This window comes from Prionailurus bengalensis, chromosome C1 (genome assembly GCF_016509475.1).
Source record: "Prionailurus bengalensis isolate Pbe53 chromosome C1, Fcat_Pben_1.1_paternal_pri, whole genome shotgun sequence".
In the NCBI taxonomy this organism is placed as follows: domain Eukaryota; kingdom Metazoa; phylum Chordata; class Mammalia; order Carnivora; family Felidae; genus Prionailurus; species Prionailurus bengalensis.
The window spans coordinates 100,050,171-100,064,980 of NC_057345.1; the positions used below are offsets into that span (position 1 = coordinate 100,050,171).

Here is a 14,810-nt window from a genome sequence, read left to right on the forward strand (position 1 = left end):
ACCGCAGCTTTCCTTATAGTATCAAAAAGCAAAAACAACCCAAGTGTCCTCAACTGAAAAGTACGGTGTTTACGAGGCGGACCCTATCCAGCTACTAAAAATCAAAAGGCAGAATATTTAAGGATACGACAAAATGATGACAAAGCACTGCGAAGGGAAGGTTGGGGTCGCTGACAGCACCCACAAATGGTAAGGGAGCAGGGAGTGGAGGGAGAAAGCGAGTGAATAAAGAGACGGAGAATGCGGGCCCACACCCTTTCCTCCCAGTAGGAACACAGATGGGTTACCACAAACAGGAAGTCACTTATTGGTTTGACTTGAGAGGCCCCCCGGCCAGAAACTGCTGTTACCCCCCAGTTACCCCACATATTCATTCTCCCCTCTTTAGTAACAGAATTCAGATTTTCAGCTGGCCATACTATCACTCAACTAAAAGATTAATTTCTAGCTGCAAGAAAGCAGCTAGGTTTGACCCCGTGACTAAGTGTTGGCCAATGAGATATAGGAAGGGCTGTGTGGTATTTTTCCCAAGCCTCGACTCCTCTCTGGATCTTCCTGCCTGAAATAGTGGGGAAGGCAGAAGGAGCTGGGCTGTTCCTGGGTCTCTGACAACTTCATCAAGCAGCAATATGCCCAGGGCTGCCTATCTTGGATTTTTGTTTTTTAATGTAAAAGAAGTCATCTATATTTTTAAGCCACTTGATACTTAAAAAAAATTTTTTTTTCAACAGCTGAATCTAAGGCTACTTGACCCAGTCCCTTCCAAAAACCTTTCTCCCATGGTGATGCCAGATCCGGCCACCACTCTGGGACAGCAGATACTCAGGGCAGACGACAATGACAGTAATACAAGTTCTTAATTCTGCTCATCCTTCGTGACCTGTCCGCGGCACGGACAGGTGCTAAAGCCCTCTTCACCTGGCTCCTGGGATGCCACAATGCTGGAGTCTTCTTCCTGGCTCCCTGGTGGTCCTTTTTAGTCTCCTTTGCTGGACCCTCTTCCTCTCAACAGCCTCTAAATGCCAGAGTCCCTGAGACTCAGTCCTAGTCCAGTGCTCTGTCATATCTGCTCAGTAGGTGATCTCATCTGGTCCCATAGCTTTAAATGCCAACTATGCACTGATGATGCCCGAACTTATTTCTCCAATGCTAACTATTCACCAGAAACCTAGACTCACAAGTCGAAGCGCCTTATCTGACGCCTCCATTTGAAATCTAACAGGCACCTGAAACATGTCCCAAACCAAACTTATTTCCTCCCTACACCTGCTGTTCCACTCTCCAGTCTCAGTAAATGGCACCACTGCTCGTCCAGGGGCTTGAGCTAGAAAGCTAGGAGTCATCTGCACATTTCTTATTAGAGAAGCTTCTCCCCCACTCAAACCATTAGGAATTCCTTGTGGCTATATTTTCAAAATGTACCCTAACCTGAACCACTTCTCCCAATGTCTGCCACTATCACGGTCTTCTGAGACACCGTGTCCTCTGGCTGAGACCCAGAATTTCTAAATTAGCTGCATATTCCCCAAGGAGGACATGAGATGCCCAGTGAGGTGCAAAAAAGCAAGAACATCTACTTATATTTACTACTTACAGCCGTCTTTACATTTTTCTGATTTTGTCTCTGTTTTAAAATGATATAGGTTACAGTCATTGTGGTAGAAGCATCGATCGGTTCCCAACACCCAATCTCCCCATTTTCTTTTGGTAATAGAGCCCTTGTGTTTTAAATGGGTACATGGCCACCAGCTAAGGAGGACATTTCCTAGCCTCCCCCAGCAGCCGTGGCCATGAACTCTGTCTGGCCAAGCGGGTGGCACTGGAAGTGATGCACGCCACACTGGGTGGGTCTTGAAAAGGAAAGACTGAGGGGCACGTGGGTGGCTCAGTCGGCTGAGCGCCTGACCTTGGCTCAGGTCATGATCTCGAGGTTCTTGAGTTCGAGCCCTGCATCGGGCTCGCTGCTGTCAGCCTGTCAGCACAGGGCCCGCTTTGGATCCTCTGTCCTCCTCTCTCTACCCCTCCCCCACGTGTGCTTTCCTAAAAACAAATAAGTATTTTTACAAATAAATAAATAAAGGGAAGGACTGGGCTCTATCCTTCTCCCTTCCCACTCACTGCGACGCAGGTAGAGACCCTGTTCGACTCCAGAGAGCACAATTTTTAAGTCATAAACATTTTAGTATATATTTCCAAAAGATAAGGATTATTTGTAAAACATAACCATGTCTTTATCGTACCTAAAAAAATAATTAAGCACTTAATATAATCAAATATGCAGTCACCACTTAAATCTCCCATTTTTTTTCACTTTCTTCTGTTTGAATCAGAATCAAACAAGGTGCAAATATTCTAATTAATTATAGGCTTTTTAAATGTCTTTAATCTCTAAGCTCCCCATCACCTCTGTTTTTCTTCCCCTTATAATTTACTTACTTTTTAAAAATTCTTTTTAATGTTTGTTTTTGAGAGAGAGACAGAGCATGAGCATGAGCAGGGGAGGGGGGCAGAAACAGAGAGGGAAACACAGAATCCAAAGCAGGCTCTAGGCTCTGAGCTGTCAGCACACAGCCCGACGCGGGGCTTGAACCCACAAACCTTGAGATCATGGCCTGAGCCGAAGTCAGACACTTAAATGACTGAGCCACCCAGTTGCCCCTATAATTTACTTATTGAAGAAACCTCATCCCTGGTCCTATAGACCCCCCCACAGTCTGTACTATCATTCCACATGGTATGGTTTTTGCCAGCCAATCCCTGTGAAGGAGTCAAATATTTTTTCTTAATTTGACTTATTTTAAGATACAGAATCAGGATGATGTCATGGGAAGAAAACGAAACAAACAACTTCCAGAATTCAAAGACCTAAATTTTAATTCTATCTCCGTTACATAAGTGAACTTGGGGAAATCACCCCACCGGTTGAACCTGTCTCCTCACTCTCAAAAGGTAAACAACAACTCCTGTCCAGTCAGTCTAGAACAGTGGCTGTGAGCAACAAATAAGACGGTCAACTGGGGGAGGGGTCTGCGAAGGGTGACAGGCTGGTCAGTGTGAGTTACGTTTCATCCACCAAGTGTTAAAAGTCTAGATTTAAAAAATCAGCACTTAAAAAAGAAAGACTATTTAACCATTAGACGCACATGAATTTCTATCTGTTACGATACATGCAACTCTACAGAAAAGTATTCAAAACTCATCCATGGTATAAAAAAGAGAGAGAGAGAGAGAGAGAGAGAGAGACATTTATTGTTGAAAAGAGCCATTAAGATCATTAGGTTAGAAATGGGGGGGAAAGAAAAGGGTTCTTCAACATTTGCTTTGAGGGACTCCAGATATAGGTCTCCGATGTCAGCACTACTCCAGGATTTAAATGACCTAAGAACTATCTGGCAATGTTTCTCAAACTTTCAAAATCTATAATGCGGTGTGAACTATCAGTTTGGGAGGAAATGTAAAAGAAAGATGAGTGAATCTAATAACAAAAAGGGTTTGTTTGCAAATCAACAACATTATACCATTATCAATGAGAGGGACGAATTGGTGACACTCTTTTCTGGTGGTAGCTACAGGGAAGGGCATCTTATTTGGACATTCAATTCTAATGAGAAAGGTTAAATGAAAACCTATGCAAGGGCAAAATGCTGGAAATTCTCTTAATTAAAGTATTCCATATCATCCTATAGAGGATCTTATTCAGAAATTATTTCCTTCGAAGTATTTGCCTCTTGGGACATGCGAAGCTCTTCCAGATTTCAAATTGCTTGTTCACTCCGCATAAAATCCTTTCCTTCTCTTGTTGGTTATGTGCCTTACACACACGCCAAGGCCAGAAAAGCACACTGGTTTTGTTTTCTGTTCCCACAACAAGGCAACTACGTGCTAGCATGCAGATGGCATTTCCACACCGTACGGCTGGGATATCACGCGACACCCACTAGGTGGGAGTAATAGAGAAACGTTTGCTCCAGGCATAACAAAGTCATTGATTTTGCAGCTGGCTCTCAAATCTTCTGGACAATCGTGCGCCTTGTACGAACGGTGCCGCTTTGAGTGGCACTTCTGTGGGTTTGGTCTTTTGTCTGTCCTCGGGGACCAAAACCATCAGTGATGAACTGGACCTCATTTTACACTTTGTCTGGAAGTATTTGTTGGTTTTACCCAGGAAGTCATGCTGCTTTGTCTGAAAATGATAGAGTTACCTTAACACCTCCATGTCGTTATTTGAAAGATTTCAAGAAGGATAATACATGGCGGACCCGGGGAGAATGGCTCAATAATCAAATCTAATGCAAGTTTTTTATATTCATCAGGTGTACGAACTGCCTTTTTCTGTTTCAATTGTTTATTCAAAAAAAATCGATTCACAGGATCACCCTCTCCTAACCCAAGGAAGCTCATATTCTAGAGCTGGAATCCTGTTCACTATCTATAATTACTATATTATTCTGAATTAGAGTGGTTACTATTTTCATCTCTTCTTTTATGTTTTAATGAACCACTTTCAAATCTCTGATCCTTTTGTCTGTGAACTGGGGATATATTGTCAAAAACTGAAAATAAAAACTGCAAATTACAAATGTACATGTTAAACAAAATAAATGGAGCACAGCCAAGGAAGGCACACTGTCATGCTACTCACGGAGCGTGAGCCTAGACAAACGTACCAAATGCACATTCTTTGCGGCACACACGCAACCCTCAAGAACCCGATGGTTATTAAGAAATTATGGAGTGGTGTTGTGAATAGTTAAGAGCATGGGCTCCGGAGCCAGATGGCGTGATTGCAAAACCAGCCTCTGTCCCTCACTAGCTGTTGACCTTAGGCAATCAAACTAAACTCCCTTTGTCTTGGCTTCTCCCCAGAAAATCAAGACCGTCACTCGTAGCCAACTCATGCAGTTGTGTGAGGACTGAATTAATTAACAAACGTATTAGAATGATGCCGGACACAGAAAGGGCTACGAAATGTTAGCTGTACGTTATAATGGAGTGTCTGTGAAAACTGTGACTTCTTTTACGCATCAGATTTGTGAAATGTGGGTCAGCCACTACATCTGTGGTTTGAAACTCACAAACCACCAGCGGTCCCTGGACCACACTTGTCTACGGTATCTCTGCCGTGACACATTTGGATATGTACTCACCTGGGACACAGGTTGCTAAAACCAGTGATGATGCCTGTTTGGACAACGGATTACTGATGATACACTGTATTTCCTGTGAGAGATCACTTTCCCTCTTAATAGAAACTTCAGATGAATTGGTGGTATTTTGACACTGTTCCGAGAAGCAATTCCAGGAGTACTTTATAAGGTTTATATGGCTGCTGTAGGTTTCCGGGATCCTGCAGCGGACTGTAATGTTTTCGGCAGTGAATGTGCAATTTAGTGTTGGAAATGGAAGAGGCTCTGGAAAAAAAAAAAAAAAAAAAGAAATGTAATATTTAGTCCAGAAAAGAGTAATATTTAGACTCATCTTCTCCAAATAGATGAAGAGCTCCCAACTTCCTTTTGAGCTTGAAAAGGCAAGCCGACCACCTTCCTTGAGCTCCAAGGGGAGAGAACTCTCTCTTCTCCTGGGTCAGACCTACCTGCTCACATTCAGACTACATACAGGCACCACATCCCTTATCCTCAATTCAGAAAGCCAAAAGATATTACCCAAGATAGTAGCAACGTCGCATAGCTGCAAATCCTGATCTGAATTGACATGAGGATTTGTTTTTATTCTTCTCACTTCAAATATTCATTATCATGTTGTATCAAAAATGTTCATGTGCTTGAATATGGGGCGGTCCCCCAAACTAAGTGGGTGCTTTGTAATATACAGAGAGGAAAGAGTTAATACCACCTTTCTAAAACCTAAAAATGCTTAATTGTAAAAGACGTCTGACTTAACAGTGTCTGCAAAACATCTGGTGCAGCTATACTGTGGGGAGGCCCTGATAATAAGTAGAGTAGGGGACGGCACCTGTCACGGACCTGCCAGTCTAGAGGCCTTACTCCCAGCCTTCCTGTAGCAAGTGCTCCCTGCTGGCTATAGAGGCAAGGTGCCTGGGTGGCTCAGTCAGTTAAGCGTCCGACTTCGGCTCAAATCATGATCTTGCCGCTCGTGGGTTTAAGCCCTGCGTCGGGCTCTGTGCTGACAGCTGGGAGTCTGGAGCCTGCTTCGGATTCTCTCTCCATCTCTCTCAGCCCCTTCCCCATTTGTGCTCTGTCTCTCTGTCGCTGTCTCTCTCTCTCAAATATAAACAAATATTAAAAAAAATTTTTAAAAAGGATGGATTAAGAACTGCAATGCTAGTTTATCCTATTAGATATTCTTTCCTTTGTTAATTCATATACCTTCCTGCATCTCTACTTTGCCCCAACAACAAACCCAAAGAAATTTGAGAAAACACGTACAAATATATAGACTATCCAGAAAATGGTCATGGTAGCATTTGGATAATAAAATTTCCATACATTATGAATAACTACTAAAAAGCAAATTAAAGCAAATTAACGTTCATCTGTGCTGCCATTTAAAAATGATATTTTCTAAGGCAAAGGAATGCTTATGTTCTAATTAGTAACCTAATATACTCTAAAAACTGGAAGTGTTCAATTCCTCTCCTCCCCCGCCCCGCCCCGCCAATTTTGTCAACACTCCTTTCTCACTCAGTTAAGTGAGACCTGAGTCACACATGACTTCCCTTTCTGCTGGGGGCTTCTTCAGTTGTTAGGTTTAATCCAGCTCACATAACTTGTTAGATGGGGCCTCAAAGAAGGCAATGGAAACCTTTCCCCAAATTAAATTGTAAGCAACAGACCAATATCCTTCAGGAGGATAAGCAGTTGTTCTCTTAACTCAAAATTGGGAAGCCCAGAGCCCTCCTCCTCGGCCTCCTCAGGTCCGTCCTGCCTCCCACACTCGGAGATCGGCTCCTGAAGCACCTCCAAGCAGCCCTGTGTGTCTCCATACAGCTGAGAAACACACCTGATGGTTCCAGATTCTGCGTGTTCCTGTGCCTGCCTGTGCAACTGGGCTGGGCATTTCCCAGCGGCATGAAACCGAGTTTTCTAGTTCCTTAGAAATGTTCCATAGAAGAGTTTCTCAAATATTAACGTGCATGAGGATCACCGGGGGTACGTGTTAAAAATGCAGATTAGGGCGCCTGGGTGGCGCAGTCGGTTAAGCGTCCGACTTCAGCCAGGTCACGATCTCGCGGTCCGGGAGTTCGAGCCCCGCGTCAGGCTCTGGGCTGATGGCTCAGAGCCTGGAGCCTGTTTCCGATTCTGTGTCTCCCTCTCTCTCTGCCCATCCCCCGTTCATGCTCTGTCTCTCTCTGTCCCAAAAATAAATAAACGTTGAAAAAAAAAATTTAAATAAAAAAAAATGCAGATTGCTGGGCCCCGTCACCCCAGGTGACCCGGATGCGGGTGCTCCGTGTGTTCTGTTACAGATTCTTGCTCACTGATCCAGTACGGTCAACGTCTAGTATGTCATCAAACACTTTCTAGACTGAGAAGACGTGCCTCATGAGCCCCCAGACTGTGCATCTTTGGAGGGTAAAGGCTAGATATCACTCGCCTCTCAACCACAGCATCTGACATAACAGAGGTGGCTCCTCTAGAAGAACAGATATTGGACACATGGAGGGATAGATGGTGGATGGGTGGATGGATGGATGGATGGATGGATGGATACGTTCAGGGAGGCAGTTTCAAATTATCCTCTCCACTCTATAAAATGTAAATCCTTCAATCAGCTCCCCTCCAAAAAAGGAACAGTGTGGTGCCTAAAAGCATGGACTTAAGAGCCTGACTGCCTGGGTTCACACCATTTGCCTTTGGGAAGTTACCTTATCACAGCCCCCCCTGGCCCCGTTCCCTGCCTAGGTTTCCTCTCCTGTGCAATAAAGAAACAAATAGTATGTCCCCTTTAGGATTCTGATAAGGATGAAATGAGATAATACAGATAATTTCTGCCATATGGATCACCATGCAGTGCCGGCACAGAGATGCCAGCTGTAACAGAGCACAGGACAAGAAGGAGAGGCTCCCCAGGAGGGTGTGTAACACCACCAGGAGTTGGGAGGTGTGAGCTTTGGCCCTGGAGAGTGGTGTGACCGCGGCCCTTGAGGTAGCTGGGACACGTTTAAGGCATCATATAGCCCAGGCCTCTTGTTCTACAGATGGGAAAACCCGTTGCTAAATCCGTCTCATTTTCATCTGTAAAATAGAATACTTTAAAGACTGTGAAGTCTAGTGGAATATAAAAGTAATCTGAAAGGACATTTGAAAGGAAGACTTTGTATTATTTTCCATGTTGTTAGAGCTCACTTAACTGAATAGAAGCTCTTTCTGGCGGTCTCATTACACCTCTGTGCCAGAAAGCAAACCTCAAAGAGCCCGTCCCGCTCACCAAAAAGTATGCAAACCTTCCTACAGCATCAGGCTCAGAGCTCCTACAACTCAGATCTCTGTCTGTAAGCTTCACAGTCCTACACTGCCCATGAGAATTCCCACAGCTATTGCTAACAAATGTTAGTTCCACCTGTACCTGAAGCAGCATTAAACTGGCAGGAAAGGCACTTATTTCATCCCTAAGATAACTCAGCCAATTTATAATGAATGGATTCAGCTCACTGCTCTGTAAGGCTGAGAATTGCTTATACACATCTGATCGCATTTGTACATTTCTATTAGCTCTAATAAAAAGTCATATCGCTTTAGATGATTTAAGGATAGAGCAGTTAATTCTACTTACGTGGACATCACCATCTTTACTGCAACCAAAAAAAGCAAGACGTAATAAGCATTGGTGGTGGAAATTTGAAGGGGATTTTGAGGGAAGAAGGAAACCAAATATCAACTTACACACAGAAGGAAGTAGATGCCTGAATTTAGGGGGTGCCAGGAAATCCCCCTGCCTAAAATATCCTTTCTGAAAATCTCCCGTTAGGCCCCGTGTCTCCGGAAGATCACCAAGTCACTTAAACATTAACAAACCCTGAAGGAAGTATGCTTTCCTCTTCCCCTCCCCACCCCCCGACAAAGTATGACCAATCGTTTTCTCATTCAGGTGTGGAGCGTGAAATCTCGAGTCATCTTATGTCTTTTTATAACCAAAATCTAATTTTGTTGGCTCTTTCTTAGAAATATTTTCCCTTTCTTTCCTTTCCAAATATCTACTAGCAACACTTCTGTCTCCCTGGATGATCACAGTAGCTTCCAAACTGGTGTCTCCTCTAATTTACCATAAACACCTACCATCTTATTAATGATCTGAAAACAGATTTTATCAAGTCACTTATCTGTTCCAGTATGGGCTACAGGGGCTCCCCACTGCCACAGGCTAAAATCCAGACTCTTAAGCCAGGAATTGGGGTGCCACATTTAATGTTGCCAGTATCACTGCCTCCTGATGAAAAACCACCCCCACCCCCACCCCCGTACTGTGGTCCTCTGCAGGGTTTTGCAAATTCAGCTTCCTAAGGGCTATCCACCAGTTGATCTAACTATTGAAATCAAGCACCTTTGTTGAATTACTGTGGAATTTTAAAAAATAAATTATTTTTAAGCATTTCATCAAGTTTAAAAAGAGAAATTAATTCAAGTGCTTGAACTGTTTTACAAACTCTATGAAAAAGCTCCTAACATGCATTCCATTGTTAAATAGAGAACCCAGAAATGGACCTACAAATACATGGCCAACTAATCTTCGACAAAGCAGGAAAGAGTACCCAGTGGAAAAAAAGATGATCTCTTCAGCAAATGGTGCTGGGAGAACTGGACAGCGACATGCAGAAGAATGAATCAGACTACTTTCTTACACCATTCACAAAAATAAACTCAAAATGGATGAAAGATCTAAAATGTAAGATAGGAAGCCATCAAAATCCTGGAGGAGAAAACAGGCAGCAATCTCTTGACCTCGGCTGCAGCAACTTCTTATTTGACCTGTCTCCAAAAGCAAGGGAAACAAAAGCAAAAATGAACTATTGGGACCTCATCAAGATAAAAAGCTTCCACACAGAGAAGGAAATAATCCATAAAAGGCAACCAGCAGAATGGGAGAAGATACTTATTTGCAAATGACAAATCGGATAAAGGATTCGTATCCAAAATCTATAAAGAACTTACCAAACTCAACACCGAAGAAAACAAATAATCCAGTGAAGAAATGGGCAGAAGACATGAATAGACACTTCTCCAGAGAAGACATCCAGATGGCCAACAGACACATGAAAAGATGCTCAGTATCACGCATCATCAGAGAAATACAAATCAAAACCACAATGAGATCCCACCTCAGAACTGTCAAAATGGCTAAAATTAATGACACAAGAAACGACAGGTGTTGGCGAGGATGCAGAGGAAAGGGAACCCTCTTGTATTGTTGGTGGGAATGCAAACTGGTGCAACCACTCTGGAAAACAGTATGGAGGTTCCTCAAAAAATTAAAAATAGAAATACCCTATGATCCAACAATTGCACTACTAGGTATTTATCCAAAGGATACAAAAACACTGATTTGAAGGGACACATGCACCCCAATGTTTATAGCAGCACTATCAACAATAGCCAAATTACGGAAAGAGCCCAAATGTCCATCGACTGATGAATGGATAAAGAAGATGTGATATATATATGTGTGTGTACACACGTACGTACACACACACACACACACACACACACACACACACACACAGGAATACTACTCGGCAATGAAAAAGAATGAGATCTTGCCATTTGCAACAACGTGGATGGAACTAGAGTGTATTAGGCCAAGCGAAATAAGTCAGAGAATGACAGTTGTCACATGATTTCACTCATATGTGGAATTTGAGAAACTCAACAGATGGCCATAGGGGAAGGGAAGGAAAAATAAAACAGAGAGGGAGACAAACCATTAGAGACTCTTAAATACAGAGAACAAACTGAGGGTTGCTGGCAGGGTGTTGGCTGGGGGGGATGGGCCAAATGGGGGATGGGCATTCAGGAGGGCACTTGTTGGGATGAGCACTGGGTGTCATATGGAAATGACGAATCACCGGGTTCTACTCCTGAAACCAATACTACACTGTATGTTAACTAATTTGAATTTAAATTAAAAAAAAAAAAAAGGATTCCATTGTCATCTAGATTCAAAATCAATCTTTTTAGTTGCTAGTTCTATAAACTGCCAGATCCCAAACCTGCATGTTTTAAAAATTCTGCTTCATCAAAGGCATCCATGGTTCTAACAGAATGCCTGCATACCCTAACAAGCCTCACTTTTCTAAATGGAGTTGATCTTCTTCTGGACAAACCAGCCACCCAGTCTGAGAGCCCCCATTTCTGTCAACTGCACCTCCCACGTCCCAGACACCTAGTTTGATTGCTTTCATTGCTAGAACAAATATTTGTGGAATGCCTACTAGCCACTGAAGTCCCTTACTGAGCTCTGGGGCTATAACGATGAACAAGAGAGAAAGTCTCTCTTCCTCCTAATGTCTCCAGCAGAGCAGGTAGGTGAATTGGTGAATAGCAGTGGTTTATCCAGCTTGTCACCGCCCCTCCCCTGTTCCACTGAGACTGCCTCAAACAGGACTTGGAGAGCCCAGACTTGAACTTCTACATTGGACTTTCTGCCTCTTCTCCATCCCCTGGGAACCATCTTACACACTTTGCCACCGGTTGGATCTTCTTAAAACACCTTTGGCATGGAGGCAGCAGGACTAGAACAACACCCTCTTCTGGGAGAAAACAAGTGAACCTGGGATCCCACAGAGGGGAGAGATGACTACAGACTCAGCTGTGAATGCTGGGATGGGGGCAGTGGGTAGCACAGAAAAGTCAGCCAAAAGGCAAGGGCAACACTCAGATGCCTGAGAACAAAAAGAGAAGGCCATAGATGCCAGATCCCATACAGCCTTGCAGGCCACTACAGGTCAGAGTGAGAGGGGGCCACTAGAAGGCTCTCGGCAGATGAACGGCATCCCCCGGCCTCTGTTTTAAGATCACTCTGGCTGCCTGTATTTAAAAACGAAGTGTGGCCATAATATATGTAAGTCAAACAGCTATGCTGTATACCTTAACTTATATGGTGACAGATGTCAATGAGGTCTCAATGAAACTGGGGGGAAACTGGGCAAGGGTGGAAGCTGGGCGACCAATCAGGTGACCACGGCAATCTTCCAGATGCGGAAGCAGCAGCCTTGGACCAGCACCAGAGGAAGTGCTGAGAGGTGGTCAGATTCTGTGAAACCAAAAAATTTCCTGGTGGAATAAACATGGTGTTCAAGAGGAAGAGGAATAGAAAGAGAAGCACAGTGCCAAAGATGACCCCAAGGCTTTCGCCTGAGCAAATGAAAGGGTGGAGATCCCGCCAACCAAGCTGGGGGAGATTTGGGGAGGAACAGGTTTCAGAGGAAAGTTGAGGAGCTCACTCTTGGACTTGTGGTATTTCAGAGGCCAATCAGGTGTCCGAGTGGAAATGCACAGTAAGCAGCTGGAAACACACATAAGGAGCTCAGTGGGGGGCTGGACTAGAGCTCTCAATCTGTGCATTATCGGCAACAAAGTGATATTTAAAGCCGGACCCCTGGATGAGCTCACCCACCTGGGTTGTGAATGCGCAGAGAAGAGTGGCTTATGCCTTAAAGTCTCCAGGGCTACGAGGTTGGCAAGATGAGGGAACCAGCCAAGGAAGCTGAGAAGGAACTGTTAGTGAGTTACAACCAGAAGAGGGTGGTGTCCTGGATGCCAAGAGAAGGCAGGGTCTCAAAGAGGAGGGAGTGATCGGCTATGTGGGATGCTGCTGGGCGGCAAGAAAGACGTGGGTAGAGCATGAATGGATCTCTGGACTCGTTAATGAGGACGTCAAGAGTTTTGGTGCAGTGAGGGAGTGAAAGCCTGTTTGGAGTGGGTTAAAGTGAACAGGAAGAAAGGGGTTATAAAGCAAATACAGACAACTCTTCAAGGGGACTTGCTATAAACTCAAGACAGCAAGTGGGTGGCAGCTGGAGGGGTGGGGGGGGCACGAGAGGGCTCCCAGTGATGGCATGAATATCTGATGGCATACTGCCTGCTGGTGGGGATGGGCTGGCAGCTCTCGGAGGAGACTGTCGCAGGAGCAGAGCAGATGTCCCTGAGCGCAGTGACAGGAGGCGGGCCTCGGGGCACAGTGGAGGGCTTGGTCCTGTGACCAGGGAGAGACAGCAGGCTCAAGGGCAGGTAGGCAGAAGGGCTGAGGGTGACGTCCTGGGGAAATTCTCCTCTGAGGGCTTCTCTTCCACAGTGAAACAAGAAGCAAAGCCGTCAGCTGAGGACTGGGTCTGGAGAAGGGGGGTGTTCGAGGCTTGAGGAGAGGGGACGCTGGACTTGACTGAGGCGAGTGACCAGAAATGTACAGTGTGGGGCTCTGCGGGGCAATGGGTTTCTCTGCAGCCACGGTGTGTGAGATGGATGAGATGAGACTGGTTTGAGACTGGCTGGACAGGCCATATGAGTCCGACCCGCTTAAAAGGGAGCAAGGAAGCTAGGCAGGCCTTCCAGTGAGCGAGCATGCCTGGGCGGCCTCAGGAGAACGGGGGCCACACGAAGTGAAGGAAAGGCAGAGTTGAGCGGAGAAAGGAGCTTCACATGGCAGTGGGACACCTGGCGTGTCACAGCGGAGGGCTTAGAATGAGTGGTGGTGACAACGTCTAGGCTCTATCCATGGGCGGGGTGGTAGGAGGGAGGACAAGATCATCACGGGAGAGATCAGGGACTCAGAAGCCAGGATACTAGAATTACATATTTAATATTATAATCGCTAAGAATTAATGACAGCAGGAACATCAGAAACAGCAAAAGGCAGCCAGGCATTCGAATGACCCAAAAACGTTGGGATGTACCCATGGGCCTTACAGTTGATGACAACAAGGAAGGAGAAGAACCCAGAAGCACTGGCAAGCAGCACGGAGGAACCTATACCCTCTCTCCAGTTCCAGTGTAAAGTGATATAGGAGAGGAAAAAAAAAAAAATCCACCTCCTGGGGTGGGGTGCAGGTGGAAACAGAGCGTCATCTATCAAAGGGGCTCAAAGAGTTCTGAGCTCATGACTGCCACTCCATCCCTTTCCAGAATATTCCTAGCAAGACAAGTGATGCTGAGGCCAGCAGCCCCACCCAGCTGGGGCTGCTCTCTCCACCTCGGTCACATCCCCTCCTCGCTCAGAGGATGACAAGGGGACTGAAACTGGCCCCTGTGTGCCAGATGGAGAGGAAAACCCTGACAGCCCAAGAGACCTAATCCTTTTATTCCTCATAAACCATTCATTTGTGTTAGTCTCTTAAAATAGTTGGCAATTTGCCGTGTAAAACAAACCAACTTATCGAATGCTCACCAATCACGTAAAGGGTGAACTTGGTATCGGTAATGCTTGAAAGTTCGACTTCATAGTCCTCTTCATCCGATGATGTTAGATTGAAGATGGTAAGGTTTCCTGATGTGATGTCCAGATGAACCCTATCTACAAACGGTGGGTAAACTCTGGGCTTTAAGAGTTCTTCATCCCATTCTACGACTTTATCTTTTTTTTTTTCCACATTATCTCTTTAATGGGTATAGAGCCTGACGTGTACAAAGTTACGCTCATGTTTACAGTTCCGTATATCGGCTGGGGAACACAGCTGATGAAGTCTAGGAGGGAAAAAGAAATTGGTTAGGAAAAACAACACGACTTTATTGGAAATAGAAAGCCATCTTCCAAGATGCTCTCTGGGGAGAAAAAAAAAGTTAAATTTAGCAGTAAAAATTATTCATCAGCTACTTGCTGTGCTAACTTGATAAACCACT

The 14,810-nt window shown here is 44.8% G+C and overlaps 1 protein-coding gene across 1 annotated transcript in view; it reads right to left on the bottom strand.

Annotated features, from left to right (window-relative positions):
* Positions 1 to 14,810, bottom strand: part of CD58 (CD58 molecule) — a 39,504-nt gene that overhangs the window by 7,850 nt on the left and 16,844 nt on the right. The window contains 3 exon segments of the mRNA XM_043575940.1: positions 5,148 to 5,411; positions 14,359 to 14,556; positions 14,559 to 14,654. Of these exon segments, the coding sequence (XP_043431875.1) occupies positions 5,148 to 5,411; positions 14,359 to 14,556; positions 14,559 to 14,654 (558 nt within the window).